Below are 17,699 nucleotides of genomic sequence, written 5' to 3' on the forward strand. Positions count from 1 at the left end.
AGAAGTGCAAATACTACACATATAAAATTATATGAGGTAGGTGAGAAGTGGAGTTTAGAGAGCAGTTTTCCGAGGATCATCAAGAAGGTAACTAGAAGCCATTATCTAATGGGTCCAAAGTTTAGGTAATATAAAGAAAAGTTCTAGAGGTATGTTGTTTGAAACCTTACACTTTTAGATTTTAAAAGGAAGAAGAAATAATTTTCAAAAACTTTGGAGTTCATAGGTTTATTAACTTGATTTTAGTGATTGTTGTAAATAATTATGCCACTCTCTTAACTCATCAAGTTGTATACATTTTATGTGAAGATTCCTATCTTTATAAATTAAATTTTAATAAAGCTGCTAAAATAAATATGTCTATACAGTAATCCACTTTTAAAAAAAACTGAGGTTTTGTGTTTTTCAGAAACTTTACTGACATCTATTGCCTTTAGAGTCTGGTAATTTATCTTTCCTTCTTGTGAAGTAGCCTTATTTTTCTGTGTGCCATTTGCATGATGCAAATACGTGCCTACAGTATTCCTTAACACATGACCTTTTCCTTGACTAATGTTTTCATTGTATTTTGCCTTTTAAGACATACAGTGAGGAAATTATGTATTTTTAATAAACCATCATCCTCCATCTTGTATTCATGAGGAAAGTAATGATTGGCAGCTTCCAATGGGAGAATCTTCCCTCAACCTTCAGCAACCAAAAGGGGATTTTATTTTATATAATGTGACAATATATTGCCAACCCTATTGGACCAAGTACCAGGACCCATGTGTTCATTTATGATTCTTTAGTTCTGGCATTTGTAATTCTTTTGTTTATAATAATCCTTGAAGATATCACTTGGTGTAATATTTAGGTAAGTGAAGTAGTGTATTTGTAGGTTAAAATCAGTTTTTAGGATCTACTTGCAATACTTTTGAAGCTCTCCTGTATCATATGCTCTGTATTTAGTAAATGTGATTATTGATATGGATTATAAATACTGGAGTGATAAAATCCATGTAGGATCAAATCTTAATTTCTAGAGATAATTGAAAAGCACATTTTATATAAACACAACACATTTAGGTAAGTAGTCTTGGCATATAGCCGCAGTGGTTAATGAATTTGTTTGTTCACAACATAAACATTAGCATGCCATAACTCTATTTATAAAACTCCAGTGACTATTTGATACTACAGAGACAGTATATTAATATTGAGAAATATATAGAACCCCTTTTTGTTTGATTTAACTTGCTTATTTATTTATTCAGTGCAGTCATGTATGTGTGTATGTATGTATGTTTGTGTCTGTGTGTGCATGTTTCAGGGCATTATGCACCATGATGTGTGTGTTCAGGACAAAGGACAGCCTTCCCAGTATCTTTCACCAAACAAGCTATGTATTTTAGGCTATCATGCCATTCTCTGTACTATTACACTTCTAGAAAGTCCCACCTCCTTTTTTATTTAATGAACATGTTCCTTGAGATAAGGTTAGTCTTTATGCTCCTGAGAGGTAAGTCCCCCTTTGCAACTGATGCTATCCTTAGTAGGTTGTTTCCTATTGCCAAAAGACTAGATTTTAAATCCTTACTGTGTCCTCCTAGTACTTGGCCACCCCTGTGATGTTCTTTCTCTTTGTTATCTACCTTGTTGACCACATGTTATCCAGCACAAATTACTTCCCCGTTACTTTAGGCTACTTTTTGATTTGTTTCTCACTGAGTAGTTCAACCCAGTCTGGATCTCTTGACCACATCCCTCCCAAACATAGGATTACAGCTAGTTACTTATACACCAAGTTTGAATACTTTCAGTTGGTTGGAGTTTCTAAGTCTTTTTCTACCTTGAAAAAAAAAAAAAAAAACAACAACAACAACTAATGTTTAAAACTTTCTCATACACAGCATCTAACCAAAGTCATGTTTTCAGGGCTCAGTTTCAGTTTCCCTGTCTCAGAGAGACTCATTAAAATGACTCACTCTTCCTCCACATCAGACTGCTGAGTCTTCTCGTTAGGAAGAGATTACATTGCAAATAACTGCAATACCATTTGTTCTGACACTGGATATTTTCACTCAGAAGCCCAGTAGGAAAATTCTAGATTTTGAAAATGACCATCGTTATTTTTTATTCTGTATTTTTAATTAGCACAATTAATAATTTACCTGGCCTTTTTCTTAGGCCATATATAATGAGGTTGCTAACACTTGTTAAACATTCTAGAGTGTGACATGGCATCCAAGACTAGAATACTTACTGAAACAATTTGCTTACTAACATACAATATACTTACCACAGTTCTGTTATACTTTATAAATAAAATCCTCTTATAATAATCTTATTATTTGATTAATACACTTACATTTCACATTAACATACTTCTTGTGATTATCAATTAATACACTTACATTTAACATTAACATACTTCTTCTTGTGATTTATCAATCCATGATAATATACTATGCTTCTTATAGGTATTATGTCTGTGTTTCCTATTCCTTACTATCCAAGTAGTACCATTTGATAGTTAGTAGGAATGTAAAAAATACTTCTTGATACTTAGCTATGCTTATCACATTTTAAAGAATCAAATTCAAGAACACTACCAGCATATCTGAAAAAACCAAGTAACACTTTGCAATTGTCATTTGTAGCAAAGACATTATCTGATGCATTGCCGATTTGAAAATATTTATTAATACCCAATATTAAACTAGTATCAGGCTAATGTGAATCAGTGTTTAACAATTCCCCAAAAATGGTTTTCTAACTATTAAATGTGCCCTATTCAGCTCACTTTATGATAAAGACTCACAGTAGATATTTAAACAGTTCCTAAACTCTAAAATTATTCTTCATGAAGTTCAGGTTACATTATTTACGTTGTCTCTAAAGAACTTTTTGGCAAAACTCTGGACTCCAACTGAAAGGTTTATTATGGAGTTCTTCATAATAACAGACTATTCTGTTTTAATTTCATGCTGTTATTATTTCATTGTGTGAGCTCTTTTCTACCTTGGTGTTCTTGAAATGCAAAATGAGTTTTATAGGCTTTGATGATTTATGCCTGGTAAAAGGTATATGTTTTCTAAAAATAAATAAATAAAATAAAAAAACTCTTTCTTCTCTTACCTTACTTAGTATTTGAATTCTATATAGTCATATCTTCTGCAATGATTGCTAAACTTCTGGATCCAAGGCACTTTTATATGCTTAGGAATTGGTCAAAATTCCACATTTTTGGATTATGTAGATTACCAAGGATAAAAGGTGTATGTCGACAATAAAACAAATGTCTTGGGAAAGCAATTATAACTTTATGTTAGAAAATATATAATGAGTGAAATGACATTATTTGGGGATTTTTATAAATTGTTATGTTTAGCTTAAGAGAAGATAGTTGGTTCTTCTAGGAATTTCTGCATTCATCCTGTTGCATTTCTCAAATCATGTATCCTCTAGAAATCACATAAGAGAATGAGAGACCAGAAGACAAATAATAGCTTAATATTTTGAGTAAAATAGTTTTTATCCCACATATTTTCTGGATGGTTCTCAAGAATCCAATGGGGTTCTCACATTCCCCTTCAGAAACTGCTGTTTCAGGGAATGTTGCTATTCTTGTACTTCCTGTGGCTGTAATCTTTTAAAAAATAGTAACCTGCAATTCTGAATAACCAATCTAGGATTGTGTGCACGTATATTATGATTCTTCCTGTATTTTCTAAAGTCTCCATCTCAAAATTGACTAAATCCCCTGGAGAGAAAGTTTTCAAGTATAAAATGAGCTACATCATCAGGCATCTGTATATAAGGTATACAAATCCAGGGCATATTTTCTTTGTTGAGAGTGTTATGTAAGCAAGTTGGATGGATTGACTCCTAGAAAAGATTCCAACATGGGAAAATAGAGTACTTGGCCTACAGCCCTGGATAAATGCACATGCACATACTATCACACTAGAGAATATATTGTGGTGATTAGGCAGTGTCTCCTCGTACAATAAAAGCATCCCCACAGAAATATTCACCAGAGTTAATGAGAAATATATTGAATGCAGATTAAATTGCATTGATAACTTTTCTGATTACTCATGTCTTCCCATCATGATATATTTTTCCTTGAATTACATCACTAATGTTTATACTGTAAATGGTAATAGAGTCATATTTCAGATGTAAGCCAGTATTGAAGAAAAAAAAAGAACAGACAAATGTATTGAAATGACTCTAAAAGTAAAATATTTCACATTTAATTGCAGATGGGAAATGTTAAATATCCCATTCATTATTATTACCACCACATGCCTGACTAAATCCCACCATAAGCATTAAACAAGTAGATAAACAAAGAAATAATACTTCATCTGGAGAATGCCAACATAAACCACATTTAAACTGTTCTGTCAAGAGACAAGCCTGGAAATGCTGTGTACCTTTGCTTTACTGCAATAATCTGAATACAAAAATTCAAACTGCAGCTTTTCAAAATTTAAGTTGCGGCTCTTGAAATTTCAGAAAACACATTCTCTTTAAAAACAGATTATAACAAGGTCACAGTATAATTTTTGTACCACATTTTTATATAGTATTCTAATTATATAAAAATCAAGATGATAAATGACTACCAAATGTTCTCATATTTTAAAATATGTTATACTATTTAAAAATTATATCATCAGATAAAGTTTTCTTTGATGTATAAAGAGATTGCAGCAAAGCTCTTGACCATAGATTTCAGTTCTTAGTGATTTCTTTTATCCAGAGTTTCTTAAAGTGTCTTCTAAATTAATGGACAGTTAAAGTCTATAAACTCATCTGCAAGTTACTGACTTTCAAACAGATACTAAAGATTAATTATAAATTGAACTTAAATATTTTTAGTGCTTGAATGGCCCATGAATATTCACAGTGCCCAAATAAGCTACAATCAGAAAATACAACCCAATTACATTTGAAAGTTCAAATTACATTTGAAATACAGAAATTTTCAAATATTTATTGGTTTAATACAACTATTCTCATCTTTATTTAGATTGATTTTATAATATAACGAAGTAGTCTATTACTTAAGGTGGCAAAGGAGTCTAACCCACGAAAAGATAAATATATTTTAATATTTCATGATCTTTGTTACAAAAAGCCACAGTAAATTATTATTCATCAACTGAAACTTAATAGTATGAAATATTATAAAGAATGTTGATTTTGCAGAAGAAATAATGTCAATTTCTAGAAACACTTCCTGATCAGAAAGTTAATTCTAAGTGCATTTACGATAGATTAATACATTTTTGGTGAACATAAAGGTATCAGGAATAAAATCAACTTGTAAATAATTACAGAATATAACAATATTAAAAACATCTCAGAGTAAAGAAAAGAATAAAGAAACAATCTCTATGGTTTGTATGTTTAGAAACAAATCAAATCAGAACAAATTAGTCTAAAAGTTGAAAGAAAACTAGATATGTGTTCTCCAAAAATATATTTATGCACAGGGTGAAAAACTTATATTAACAAATAAGCAAATAGAAAAAAACAAGAAATGCACAGTAGAAAATAAATAATAGAAATTTTGGGAAATTTTATATGAAAAATATTTTAACATTTATATTAATAAAAGCTACAAAATATGCATGATATTTTTCTTCTTAATAAATAACATAAAGAGACATAGTTAAAACTAGTTAAAGTGTGGGAACCTAGCATTTCTTAATTTTTGGTGACAGTTCATGAGTGTTTTTCATGGAAGTTTTGCAATTATAATTAACAATGAATATTGAAATTCGAATTTATCAGCTACATGCACCAAAATAAACAAATTGTAAAGCTACTTGTTGCAATAAAAATTATAACTAAATGCCTAATAACAAAGCATGGTGGAACATGACATATCCACTTATAATTTATTGCCCTGAATTTTGTTAATTAAATGTATTCATTTTGCATGTCAATGTTTTTCCCTCCTTCCTCTCCTCCCATTCCCTAATCCTCCTCCCCCCTACCCAATCTACTCATCTCTTTCTGTTCAGAAAGAGGCAGACCTCCTCTCATGGGTATCAACAAAACATGCATGGCATATTGAGTTGAGGTAGGGCTAAGCACCACCCCTTGTATTAAGGCAGGGAAAGCAACTCATTATGAGGAATAGGTTCCCAAAAGCCAGTCAAAATTTTAGGGACATCCCCTGCTCCCACTATCAGAAGTCCCACAAGTGGGTTCATTCTTCTACAGGTTGCCTTTGAGATACCATCTTACACCTGTCAGAATGGCTAAAATCAAAAACACCAACGATAGCCTTTGCTGGAGAGGTTGTGGAGAAAGGGGCACACTCATCCATTGCTGGTGGGAATGCAAACTTGTGCAACCACTTTGGAAATCAGTGTGGCGATTTCTCAGGAAATTTGGGATCAACCTACCCCAAGATCCAGTAATACCACTCTTGGGAATATACCCAAGAGATGCCCTATCATATGACAAAAGTATCTGTTCAACTATGTTCATAGCAGCATTGTTTGTAATAGCCAGAACATGGAAACAACCTAGATGCCCTTCAATGGAGGAATGGATGAAGAAAGTGTGGAATATATACATATTAGAATACTACTCAGTGGTAAAAAACAATGACTTCTCGAATTTTGCGTGCAAATGGATGGAAATAGAAAACACTATCCTGAGTGAGGTATCCCAGACCCAAAAAGAGGAACATGGGATGTACTCACTCATAATCAGTTTCTAGCCATAAATAAAGGACATTGAGCATATAATTTGTGATCCTAGAGAAGCTAAATAAGAAAGTGAACCCAAAGAAAATCGTATAGTCAGCCGCCTGGATAGGGGAAGTAGACAGGATTGCAGGGCAAAAACTCGGAACTTGCGGGTGAGGTGGCATGGGGCAAAGGGGAAATGGGATGAGAAACATGAGAAGGGGAGGATGGGAGGAGCTCGGAGGATTGGGATGGTTGGGATATAGGAAGGGTGGATACGGGAGCAGCGAAGTATATATCCTAACTAAGGGAGCCATCTTAGGGTTGGCAAGAGACTTGACTCTAGAGGGGTTCGCAGGTGTCCAGGGAGATGTCCCCAGCTGGTACCTTGGGCAACTGAGGAGAGGGAACCTGAAATGACCCTATCCTATACTGATGAATATCTTACATATCACCTTAGAACCTTCATCTGGCGAGGGATCGAGGTAGAGACAGAGACTCAATTTGGAGCAACTGTTTGAGCTCTTAAGGTCCAAATGAGGTGCAGAAGGAGGGAGAACATGAGCAAGGAAATCAGGACCACGAGGGATGCACCCACCCACTGTGACAGTGGAACTGATTTATTGGGAGCCCACCAAGGCCAGCTGGTCTGGGACTGAATAAGCATGGGTTGAAACTGGACTCTCTGAGCATGGCGGACAATGAAGGCTGATGAGAAGCCAAGGACAATGGCACTAGGTTTTGATCCTAATACATGAACTGGCTTTGTGGGAGCTTAGCCTGTTTAGACACTCACCTTCCTGGACGTAGATAGAAGACCTTCGTCTTCCCGCAGGGCAGGGAATTTGGACTGCTCTTCAGTATCGAGAGGGAGGGGGAATGGTGTGGGGGGAGGAGAAGAGGAGTGGGGATAGGGGGAGGGGAATGGGGGGAGGGGGCAATATTTGGGAGGAGGAGAGGGAAATGGGAAACGGGGAGCAGGTGAAAATCTTAATTAAAAAAGAATAAAAATAAAAATTAAAAAAAAGAAGTCCCACAAGTGTACTAAGCTTCACAACTGTAACATATATGTAGAGAACCTTGGCCAGTCCCATGCAGGTTGTCACTTCAGACTCTGTGAGCTCCTATGAGTCCAGGTTAGTTGTTTCTGTGGGCTTCTTTGTGATGTCCTTGACTGCTGTAGTTTATACAATCTTTCCTCCCCCTCTTCATCAGGATCTCCTGATCTCTGCCTAATGTTTGCTTGTGGGACTCTGCATCTGTTTCTATCAGTTACTTAAGTCTGTCTGATGACAATTTGTGGTAGTAACCAATCTTTGAGTATGGTAGAATATCAATAAGCATCATTGTGCTATTTTTTTTTCTCCAATTGTGTGTGAACCATCCAGACTCTGGGTTCTAACACTCCAGGCATTGTATGAGGTGGGCTCATTCTCATAGTATGGGTCTGATGCCGGACCAGCCATTGGCTGGTCACTCCCATAGTCTCTGCACCACCTTTACACCCAGCATATCCCATAGGCAAGGTAGTCTATAGGTCAAAGGTTCTGTAGCTGGGTTGGTGTCCTAATTCCTCCATTAGAAGTCAAGCCTAGTCACAGGAGATGACTAGTTCAGTCTGTGTACCCACTATTGCTAGAAACCTTAAAATGGCCATCTTATCAAAAACCAGTCTATAAATTCAGTGCAAACCCCTTCAAAATTCCAACACAATTCTTTACAGACCTTTAGAAAACAATTCTGAACTTTGTTTAGAAGAAAAAAAAACACAGAATAGCTAAATAAATCCTGTAGAATAAAAAGAAATTCTGGAGGAATCACCATCCCTGATTTCATGCTCTACTAGAGAGTTATAGTATTAATAACAGAATGGTAATGGCAGAAAAACAAACATGTGGATCAATGATATTAAATAGAGAACTGAGATATAAATCCACACACCTATGGACAGATGATTTTTTTTATAAAGAATCCAAAACTATACAATGTAAAAAAAGAAAGCATTTTCAACAAATGGTGCTGGTCTAACTGGATGTTGGCATGTAGAAGAATATAGATAGATCCATACCTATCATCTTGCATAAAACTCATGTCCAAGTGGATCAAAGACCTCAACATAAATCCAGTTACACTGCACCCAATAGAAGAGAAAATGGGAAACAGTCGTAAATGCATTGGAACAGGAGACAACGTCCCAAACAGAACGCCAGCAACAGAGATGTTAAGATCGACAATTAATAAACAGAACCTCATGAAACTGAAAAACTTCTTTCTGTAAGACGAAGGACACTGTCAAAATGGCAGCCTACACAATAGGAAAATATTTTTACCAACTCTACATCTGCCAGAGGGCTCATCTCCAAAACATATAAAGAATTCCAGGAATTATTACTCTGAGTCTTAATTTTTTCAGGTTAATTAATAACCTAAGGCAATTAAGTTTAATTTTGGTGTGTTTGTACATCCGGAGATTGAACCCACGATCCCACATGTATAATACAAGTGCTCTACAACTTGACTAAACCTAGCCCTTGTCACAGTAGGATATTAAATGAAGAAAATATGTAAATAATACTCATCGTGCTTTGTCACAATTAACTATGTAAATTTTAATTATTATGATTAAGTACATTTATATTCTTGACTGGGTATTTATTTTGGCTTATCAAGACAAGGTTTCTCTGTGTCATCCCTGACTAGCCTCAAACTCACTTTGTAGAGCAGGGTAGCTTTAAATTTGTAGAAATCTGTCTGCCTCTGTCTCCAGAGGCCTGTGCCACCACTCCCTATGACTAAGTGCTTTTAAGAGTGGAGAGATGCAAGCTTCAGTGTGAAACAGTGAGTCACACAGTATAACCCTTTATCCATATATGTCATAAAGATAGTATATTAAATCTCTATTGTGCTCAGTTAAATTAATTTTCTTTGCCTGTATTTGAATAGTATTTTGGGGTAGGGAAATGGAGGAAGATTGCTTGTACAATGTAGGTTCTTTCTTTATGAGAATAAAGTATGTCCAATTTACCAAAAAAGAAGAAAATGTAACCATGCAATCATATAATTTGAGAGTTACTAGAGGCGTTTGAAATTTTATTCTGTACTTGGCAGTTCTCATCTAAGAGCAGAGTCTGAAATTAAACAATGCTATCCCACATTTTAAAACAAAGTGCCAGCAGCTTAGATAATCCATTTTCCTATAAGGTTTACTAAAGCAACAGTAGCAGTAATTCTACAACTAGAAATCTCCATTTTCCCCCATGCATACAAAGCAAAACGGATGCAGGACAGACAGAATCAAAACTGAAGAATATTTTAGTAATACTTCATTTAACTTATATTTTACTCATATAAACAAAAGGAGGCATGTGACAAAACTATGTCAGAGAAATGAAGTTGTCTTGATTTTCCAACCCTTTATGTGGTGCCAACCTACCCAACACCATTTTGTCGGACCCAGAATGATGATACTGAATATCCTCTAGTTGAATGTGTCAGTAAATGAAACACTATAGTATAAAATTGGGGATAAATTATACCACATTTTACAATCCATAATTCAAAAATAGAAAGGTTCTTTAAAGACAGAAAGGCAAAGAAAACTGTAAAGAATGCTAAACTCATTAATTTGTTGATTCACCATGTATTTAGTACGCATCTGTTCTAGCCCAGACATTGTCAGAAAGCAAGCATAATAGTAGCAAATAACTACATTAAAAGCCTTAACTAAGGGAGTGCTATTTCATGTGTTTGAGATGGAGAGTACATCAAGGAAAATCAAATGATGGAATACGCTAATCTTAGCAACTAATTATAAAGTCAAAAACAAGGAGAAAAATTAGAAACACAGAGGGGAGTACAATTTTTAGTAGGATTTTCATGGAAAACCTAGGTGAGGTGAGAGGCAGTTACATTTGAAATTGAAGAAAAGACTTTCAAGACAGAGAAAAGAGCAATTCCACCTAGTATATTTGAAGAACACAGCAAAGAGACCAGTGATTATCAAGAAGAGTGAAAATGTTCAGAAACTGGACAAAATCAAACCATAAACCAAATTTGCCCATAGGGCCACTCAGTCTAGAGTTTGTTAAGAATTCGGGTGAAAGTTCACATCTAAAGTTTCTGCCTTGTAAACTTGGGCAAGTTACAAAATACTCCTCCAGAATCCAAAAGATAATTTCTATTTCAATGGAATTCTTGCACAAAAATCAAGAATTTTGTAAGAATTAAATATCTACATAGAAGTAACATTTGAAGTAACTATTGAATATTTTTTTATTTTAAAAATGGATGAGAAAACAGTGAAATACATGAAAATTTGAGGGTTAAGGAGAGTAAGAGTAAGTAGATTGTATAGATAAATTTTATTCAATAAGTAAAACTGGGCAAAAAAAAAAACACCCATATTTTAAAATTCCCAGCAAATACAACTGCGAAAAACAGACTACTAAAAACATTGATACTTCTTTTCATGCCATAGGAAATACTCGAGATAAGGTGTATTATAAAATTAATTCTAACAATATATTCCCTCTAAGGCAGTAAATTATCAATAAGGGTTCATTATCTTGGTAAAAAATATTAATTATTAAGTAAATGTTAAAAGTATAGAAATAACTCAGATTGCCATTGACACTCACTGAATATTAATGATTACTATACATCTAAGAGAATGAATAAACAACAAAACATGTAGAATTATAAACATAAATTTTAGTTAAAAAATCAAGACACAAATACCAACATATGATATCATTACCTTTAATAATGATTACGTAGTGAATGATCAAGGTGACAGATTACTGATACATTTGAAGTTGGTGATGAGAAGGAAGCAGGATACCTTTTTAAACTATTTCTCCATATAGTGTGTCTAAGTTTCCCATTTTCATTGAGCTATAAGATTATATATGTACATTCTTATATGTACGTTATACTTCAGTTAAAAGCTTCCATGAAATCTCCCAAAAGATGACAAAAGCAAACTAAGTCATTTTAAATATGAAGCATTCTGCCTGCCCATAACTCTTCCAATTCAATAACTGAAAATGAATTTATGGGTAAGTAATATTATGTAATATTGCATTTATATTATTAAAAACATCCACCAGGATATCATAAATGATAAGCCACTTTTGTTATTTTTGTCTCTCTTCAAAAAATAGTGTGTCATAGTTTGGAAACATTTGCATAATGTTTTTATTTTATACCCCTGCTTTTACTTTTGTCATTTAATTTGTCATTAAATATTTTTCAAATGAGGCCTTTTATAAAACATAAAGCTATACAGTATGTATTTTCACTACTGCAATAGTTTTCCAGAAGAGAAAAATTTGCACACCTCCAGGCAGGAGGAAATATTAGGCCTCAAGACATTCTGTTCGTAACAGCTAGGAATCTCATAAACCCTGTCCACACACACTGCTAAATAGCTTACAGTATTTTAGGACAGTCCCTCACAATCAAGAATTTTGTAAGGTTGAGTGATACCACAGCCTAGATAGTGGAGCCTTCCTCAAATGAAATAGAATAGGCTGATAGAATTTTAAAATATTTCTTGGCCAAGTTTTGCTGCATTTGAAATATTAAAATGACTTTGTTCAAAGTGAATGAAACTCTTAAAGATAATTCATATATTATGGATATCTCATATGGCTTGTTTCTTAAACACAAGTGCTATGATCGTGTTTGCTTCTCCTTGTTTGTTTTTTTAAGCCCTGAGAGGTATGCCATTTACAATAATTTTATTATTCTCTCTACAGGATTGAAGAACAAAAGAACATCTTGTCAGAATTTCAAAGAGATTTAAATGAATTTGTTTTGTGGTTGGAAGAAGCAGATAATGTTGCTAACACTCCACTTGGAAATGAGCAGCAGCTAAAAGAAACACTTGAACAAGTGAAGGTAATTTTGTATTCTAAAATAAACAGGGCCTATTTGTATAAAGCACATATAAATCTACTTTAATGTGTTGACTCGTTGATCTGCTGTCCATTGTGTTGTCTGTATTTCTTTCCAGTATGTTTTCTCCCAAACCTAATTTTAATTTACTAAACAACTGTCAATCAACATATATGCATAAACACACATATATACACCTGTGTGTGTGTGTGCATTTAGAAGCATGTTTTCTTTATACATGAATAGTTCATGGCAGTTATTTTGAAAATTAGCTAAAGGATTGTTTCAGGATCCTACAATATCAATGGTTTTGAAGACTGAAGAGCAAAGTGTGAAATTAAAATATCTATATGTAAGTGGAAACAACTTTGTAATCTGTTATAGGCTACATTGCTGAAAATTGCTAGTTGCACTGAAGAAGAAAATTTCTTAGTGAAGAAATTCCTTGTCAAACAAATAACATTACTTCAGTCACTAGCTAAAGATTTTACATTAACCTAAAGTAGGATTTAGCTTTAGCTTATTTTGTGTGAATATCAAAATTGTCACACTGGTTTGTATTTCATACAGGTTAAGCAGACAGACACACAGTGTATTCAAGAGAATTTTTCATGTATTCATATTATGATATCTGCTATAACTTCACCTGGCTCATTGATGTGACCTAATTGTACAGACAATTTAATTTTCCCAGTTTTAGTTTCATAAAAGGAAGACTTTAGTAACTATATTATTTTACTTCATAAAGGATAGAGGAATGAAAATTAATATTTTGTCACTATCAAATATGAAATTTATTTACATCTCCAATTTTCTTTTAAATTTTTCATTTATTTTACATACCAACCTCAGTTCCCCTCCCTCCCCCCTTCTGCTCCCACCTCTCCTCCCTCCAACCCACACCCATCTGCTCCTACTAAAGGAAAGGCCTCCCATGGGGAGTCAACAAAGCCTGACATATAGAGTTGAGGCATAACCAACCCCCTCCCTCCAACCCCCCTCCCCACATCAAGACTGACCAAGGCATTCCACCATATGGAACGGGGTCCAAAATGCCAGTTCATTCACAAAGAATTGATTCTGGTCCCACTACCAGGGGCCGCTCAGACAGACCAAGCTACACAACTGTTGCCCACATGCAGTCCCATGCAGGCTCCCGGGCTGTCAGTCTAGAGTCCTGAATTCTTATAACCTTGGGTGAACTTTCTCTGTTGAGTTTCCCTGTCATGATCTTGACTCTGCTCCCTTGCTCATAACCCTTCATCTGTCTCTTCGACTGCTTCGACTGGACTCCCAGAACGTGGCCTGGTGTGTAGCTGTGAATCTTTTCATCTGCCTTACTGGATGAAGGTTCAGTTAAGATAATCACCATTTTAATTACAAGGGAAGGCCAGTTCAGGCCCCCTCTCCACTATTGCTAGTAGTCTTAGCTGGGGTCATCCTTGTGGACTCTTGGGAAATTCCCTAGCACCAGGTTTCTCCCTAAGTCAATAATGGATCTCTCTATCAAGATATCTTTCCTCACTCTCGCACTCAGTTCCTCCCCTAACTCGGCCATCACGGATGGCGTTCCCTCATGTTCTCATCCCCCATCCCTTCCCCTCTAGCTCTCCTGGCCCCAGTTTAACAGAGAGACCTCATCTATTTCCCCTTCCCAGGGCGTTCTATGTGTCCCTCTTATATTCTCCTTGTTACCTAGCTTCTCTGGAGCTGTGGATTGTAATCAGGCTACCCTTTGTTTTAGATCAAGTATTCACTTATGAGTGAGTACAAACCTTGTTTATATTTCTGGAACTGGGTTACCTTACTCAGGATAATACTTTGTAGTTTCATCCATTTGCCTGCAAGTTTCATGATGTCATTGTCTTTTACAGCTGAGTTTTACTCCATTGTGTAAATGTACCATATTTTCTTTATCCATTCTTCAGTTGAGGGGCATCCAGGTTGTTTACAAGTTCTGGCTATTGCAGATAATGACTCTTTGAACATAGTTGAGCAGGTACCCTTGTGGTATGATTGAGTATCCCTTGGGTGTATGCCCAAGAGTAGTATTGCTGGGTCTTCAGAATGATTGATTCCCAATTTTCTGAGGAATCATCATACTGATTTCTACATCAGGTGTACAAGCTTGCACTCACACCAGCAGTGGAAAACTATTCCCATTACTCTACATCCTCTCCAATAGAAGTTGTCCTTGGTGTTTTTGAGCTTAGACATAATGACAGGTGTAAGATGTTCTCTCAGAGTTGTTTTGATTTGCATTTCCCTGATGACTAAGGATGTTGGGCAACTCTTTAAATGTCTTTCGGTCATTTGAGATTCATCTGTTGAGAAGACTCTGTTTAGCTCTGTATCATATTTTTTTAATTGGATTATTTTGTATTTTGGTGTCTAATTTTATTAGTTCTTTATATATTTTGGATATCAGCCCTCTGTCATGTGTAGGGTGGGTAAAGATCTTTCCCCACTCTATAGGCTGCTGTTTTGTTTTATTTACTGTGTCCTTTGCCTTACAGAAGCTTTTCAGTTTCAGGAGGTCCCGTTAATTGATTTTTCCTTTCAGTGTCTTTGCTACTAGTGTTATATTACAGCGGTCTCCTGTGCCAATGGGTTCAAAATTACTTCCTAACTTCTCTTTTACCAGGTTCAGTGTAACTGGATTTATGATGAGGTCTTAATTCCATTTGGACTTGCGTTTTGTGCATGGGGATATATATGGGTGTACTTGCCATCTTCTACATATTGACATCCAGTTATCCCAGCACCATTTGTTAACGATGCTTTTATTTTTTCATTGTACCGTTTTGGCTTCTTTGTCAAAAATCAGGTGTTCATATGTTTTGGATAAGTGTTTGTCTATCTTGTTCATTTTCTTGAAGAACCAATTCTTCATCTCATTGATTCTTTGTATTGTTCTCTTTGTTTTTATTATATTGATTAGAGTCCTCAATTTGATTGTTTCCTGGTGTCTACTCCTCCTGGCTAAATTTTTGTTGTTGTTCTTCTAGAGATTTCAGCTGTGCTTTTTAGTTGATAGTGTGAGAATTGTCTAAATTCTTTATGTAGTCATTTAGTGCTATAAATTTTCCTCTTATCCCTACTTTCATAGTATCCCATGTTTGGGTATTTGTACATTCATTTTAATTGAATTTTAGGAAGTCTTTCATTTCTTCTTTTTTTAAATTAAATTTATTTTTAAATGATATTTTCTCATTTTGCATACCTATCCCAGTTCCCTCTCATTCCCTTCCTGCCAATTCCCCCATATTCCTTCATACCCCAGACCCCATCCACTCCTGAAAAAGGGTAAGACTTCTTAAGTGGAGTCAACAAAGTCTGACATATCACTTTGAAGCAAGACCAAGCCACCACCCCCATATCTAGGCTGAACAAGGTATACCTCCAAAAAGAATGGGCTCCATAATGCCAGTTCAAGCACTAGAGATAAGTCCTGGTCTCTCTATCAGTAGCCCCATAGACTACTGAAGCCACACAACTGTCACCCATATTCAGCAGGCTTAGTCTGGTACTATGCTGGCTCCCTAGCTATCAGTGCAGTCTGTGAGCTCTCACTAGCATAGGTCAGATATTTCTATGGCTATCACCATTATGTTTACGACTCCTTCGCTCATATTGTCACTCCCCCCTCTCTTGGAGTACTCTCCAGAAGCTTGGTTTAGTGTTTAGTTATGGATATCTGCATCTGCTAGATGAAGGTCATATAATGACAATTAAGATAGTTATCAATCTGATTACAGGGGAAGGCCAGTTCAGGCACCCTCTCCACTATTGCTTAGGTTCTGAGCTGGGTCATTCTTATGGATTCCGGAGAATTTCCACAGTTCCAGGTTTCTTGCTAGCCCCAAACTAGGTCCCTCAATCAAGATATCTCTTTCCTTGCTCTCCCTTTCTGTCCTTCCCCCATCTCAAATATCCCATTCACTCATGTCTCCTCCCTCCCTTTTAATCCCCCCCTTCTTGGAAATCTTTAATTTCTTTATTCATTTATTCATTGACCCAGTGGTGATTCAGTTAAACATTCAGTTTCTATGAATTTGTAGGTTTCCTGTAATTTGTATTGTTATTGAATTCTGACTTTAAGCCATAGTGAGCTGATAAGATACAGGGGTTTATTCCATTTTTTCGTTGATATTTGCCCTATGAATAAGTATTTGGTCAATTTAGAGTAGGTTCCATGAGGTGCTATGAAGAAGATATATTCTTTTCTGTTTGAGTTGAATATTCTATAGATGTCTGTTAAACCCATTTGAGTCATAAAATCTCTTACTGCCCCTATTTCTCTGTTAATTTTCTGTCTGACATACCTGTACATTAGGGAAAGTGGGTAACTGAAGTCTATCACTATTAGTATGTGTGGTTTGGTATATAATTTAAGCTTTAGTATTACTTCTTTTACAAATATGGGTTCCCTTGTATTTTGGGCATTAATGTTAAGAATTGAGACTTTATCTTGATAGATTTTCCCTATGATGAATATTGAATGTCCTTAGCAGAAGGTCAGCTCCTGTTTTCATATCCATTCTGTTAGCCTGTGTCCTATTATAGGTAAATTGATTCCCTTAATTTTAAAGAATCTTAATAACCAGTGATTGTTAATTTCTGTTAATTTTTGGTAACAGGGTGTATGTGTCCCTACTTTGGGAATTGCCGGTGTTGGATTATTATTGTCTGTGCTTTTATGGGTGTAGCTAACTTTTTTGGTTTGGAGGTTTCCTTTTATTCCTTCTACAAGGCTGGATTTGTAGATAGGTATTGTTTAAATCCTATTTTGTCATGGAATATTCTGTATTTTCTGGTTATGATAATTGAAAGTTTTGCTGGGTATAGTAGCCTTGGCTGGCATCCATGGTCTCTTAGTGTCTATATAATGTCTGTCCCGGACCTTCTGGCTTCTGGTATAATTCTGATGGGTCTGCTTTTATATGTTACTTGGTCTTTTTCCTTTGTAGCTATTTATTGGTAGAATAGATTACAATAACGCTTAATATTCTTTCCTTGTTCTGTATATTCAGTGTTGAGATTATTTTGTGGTGAAAGGACTTTGTTAACAGAGATTGCACACTTATTTCCTGGCTGCCAAAC

At 35.2% G+C, this 17,699-nt stretch overlaps 1 protein-coding gene across 2 annotated transcripts in view; it reads left to right on the plus strand.

Moving 5' to 3' along the window:
* Positions 1-17,699, plus strand: part of Dmd (dystrophin) — a 2,258,623-nt gene that overhangs the window by 1,406,317 nt on the left and 834,607 nt on the right. For both annotated transcript variants that reach the window (XM_057760244.1, XM_057760245.1), the window contains one exon: positions 12,458-12,599. In XM_057760244.1, the coding sequence (XP_057616227.1) occupies positions 12,458-12,599 (142 nt within the window). The remainder of the gene's footprint in view (positions 1-12,457; positions 12,600-17,699) is intronic.

Source organism: Chionomys nivalis, chromosome X (assembly GCF_950005125.1).
Source record: "Chionomys nivalis chromosome X, mChiNiv1.1, whole genome shotgun sequence".
Taxonomy (NCBI): domain Eukaryota; kingdom Metazoa; phylum Chordata; class Mammalia; order Rodentia; family Cricetidae; genus Chionomys; species Chionomys nivalis.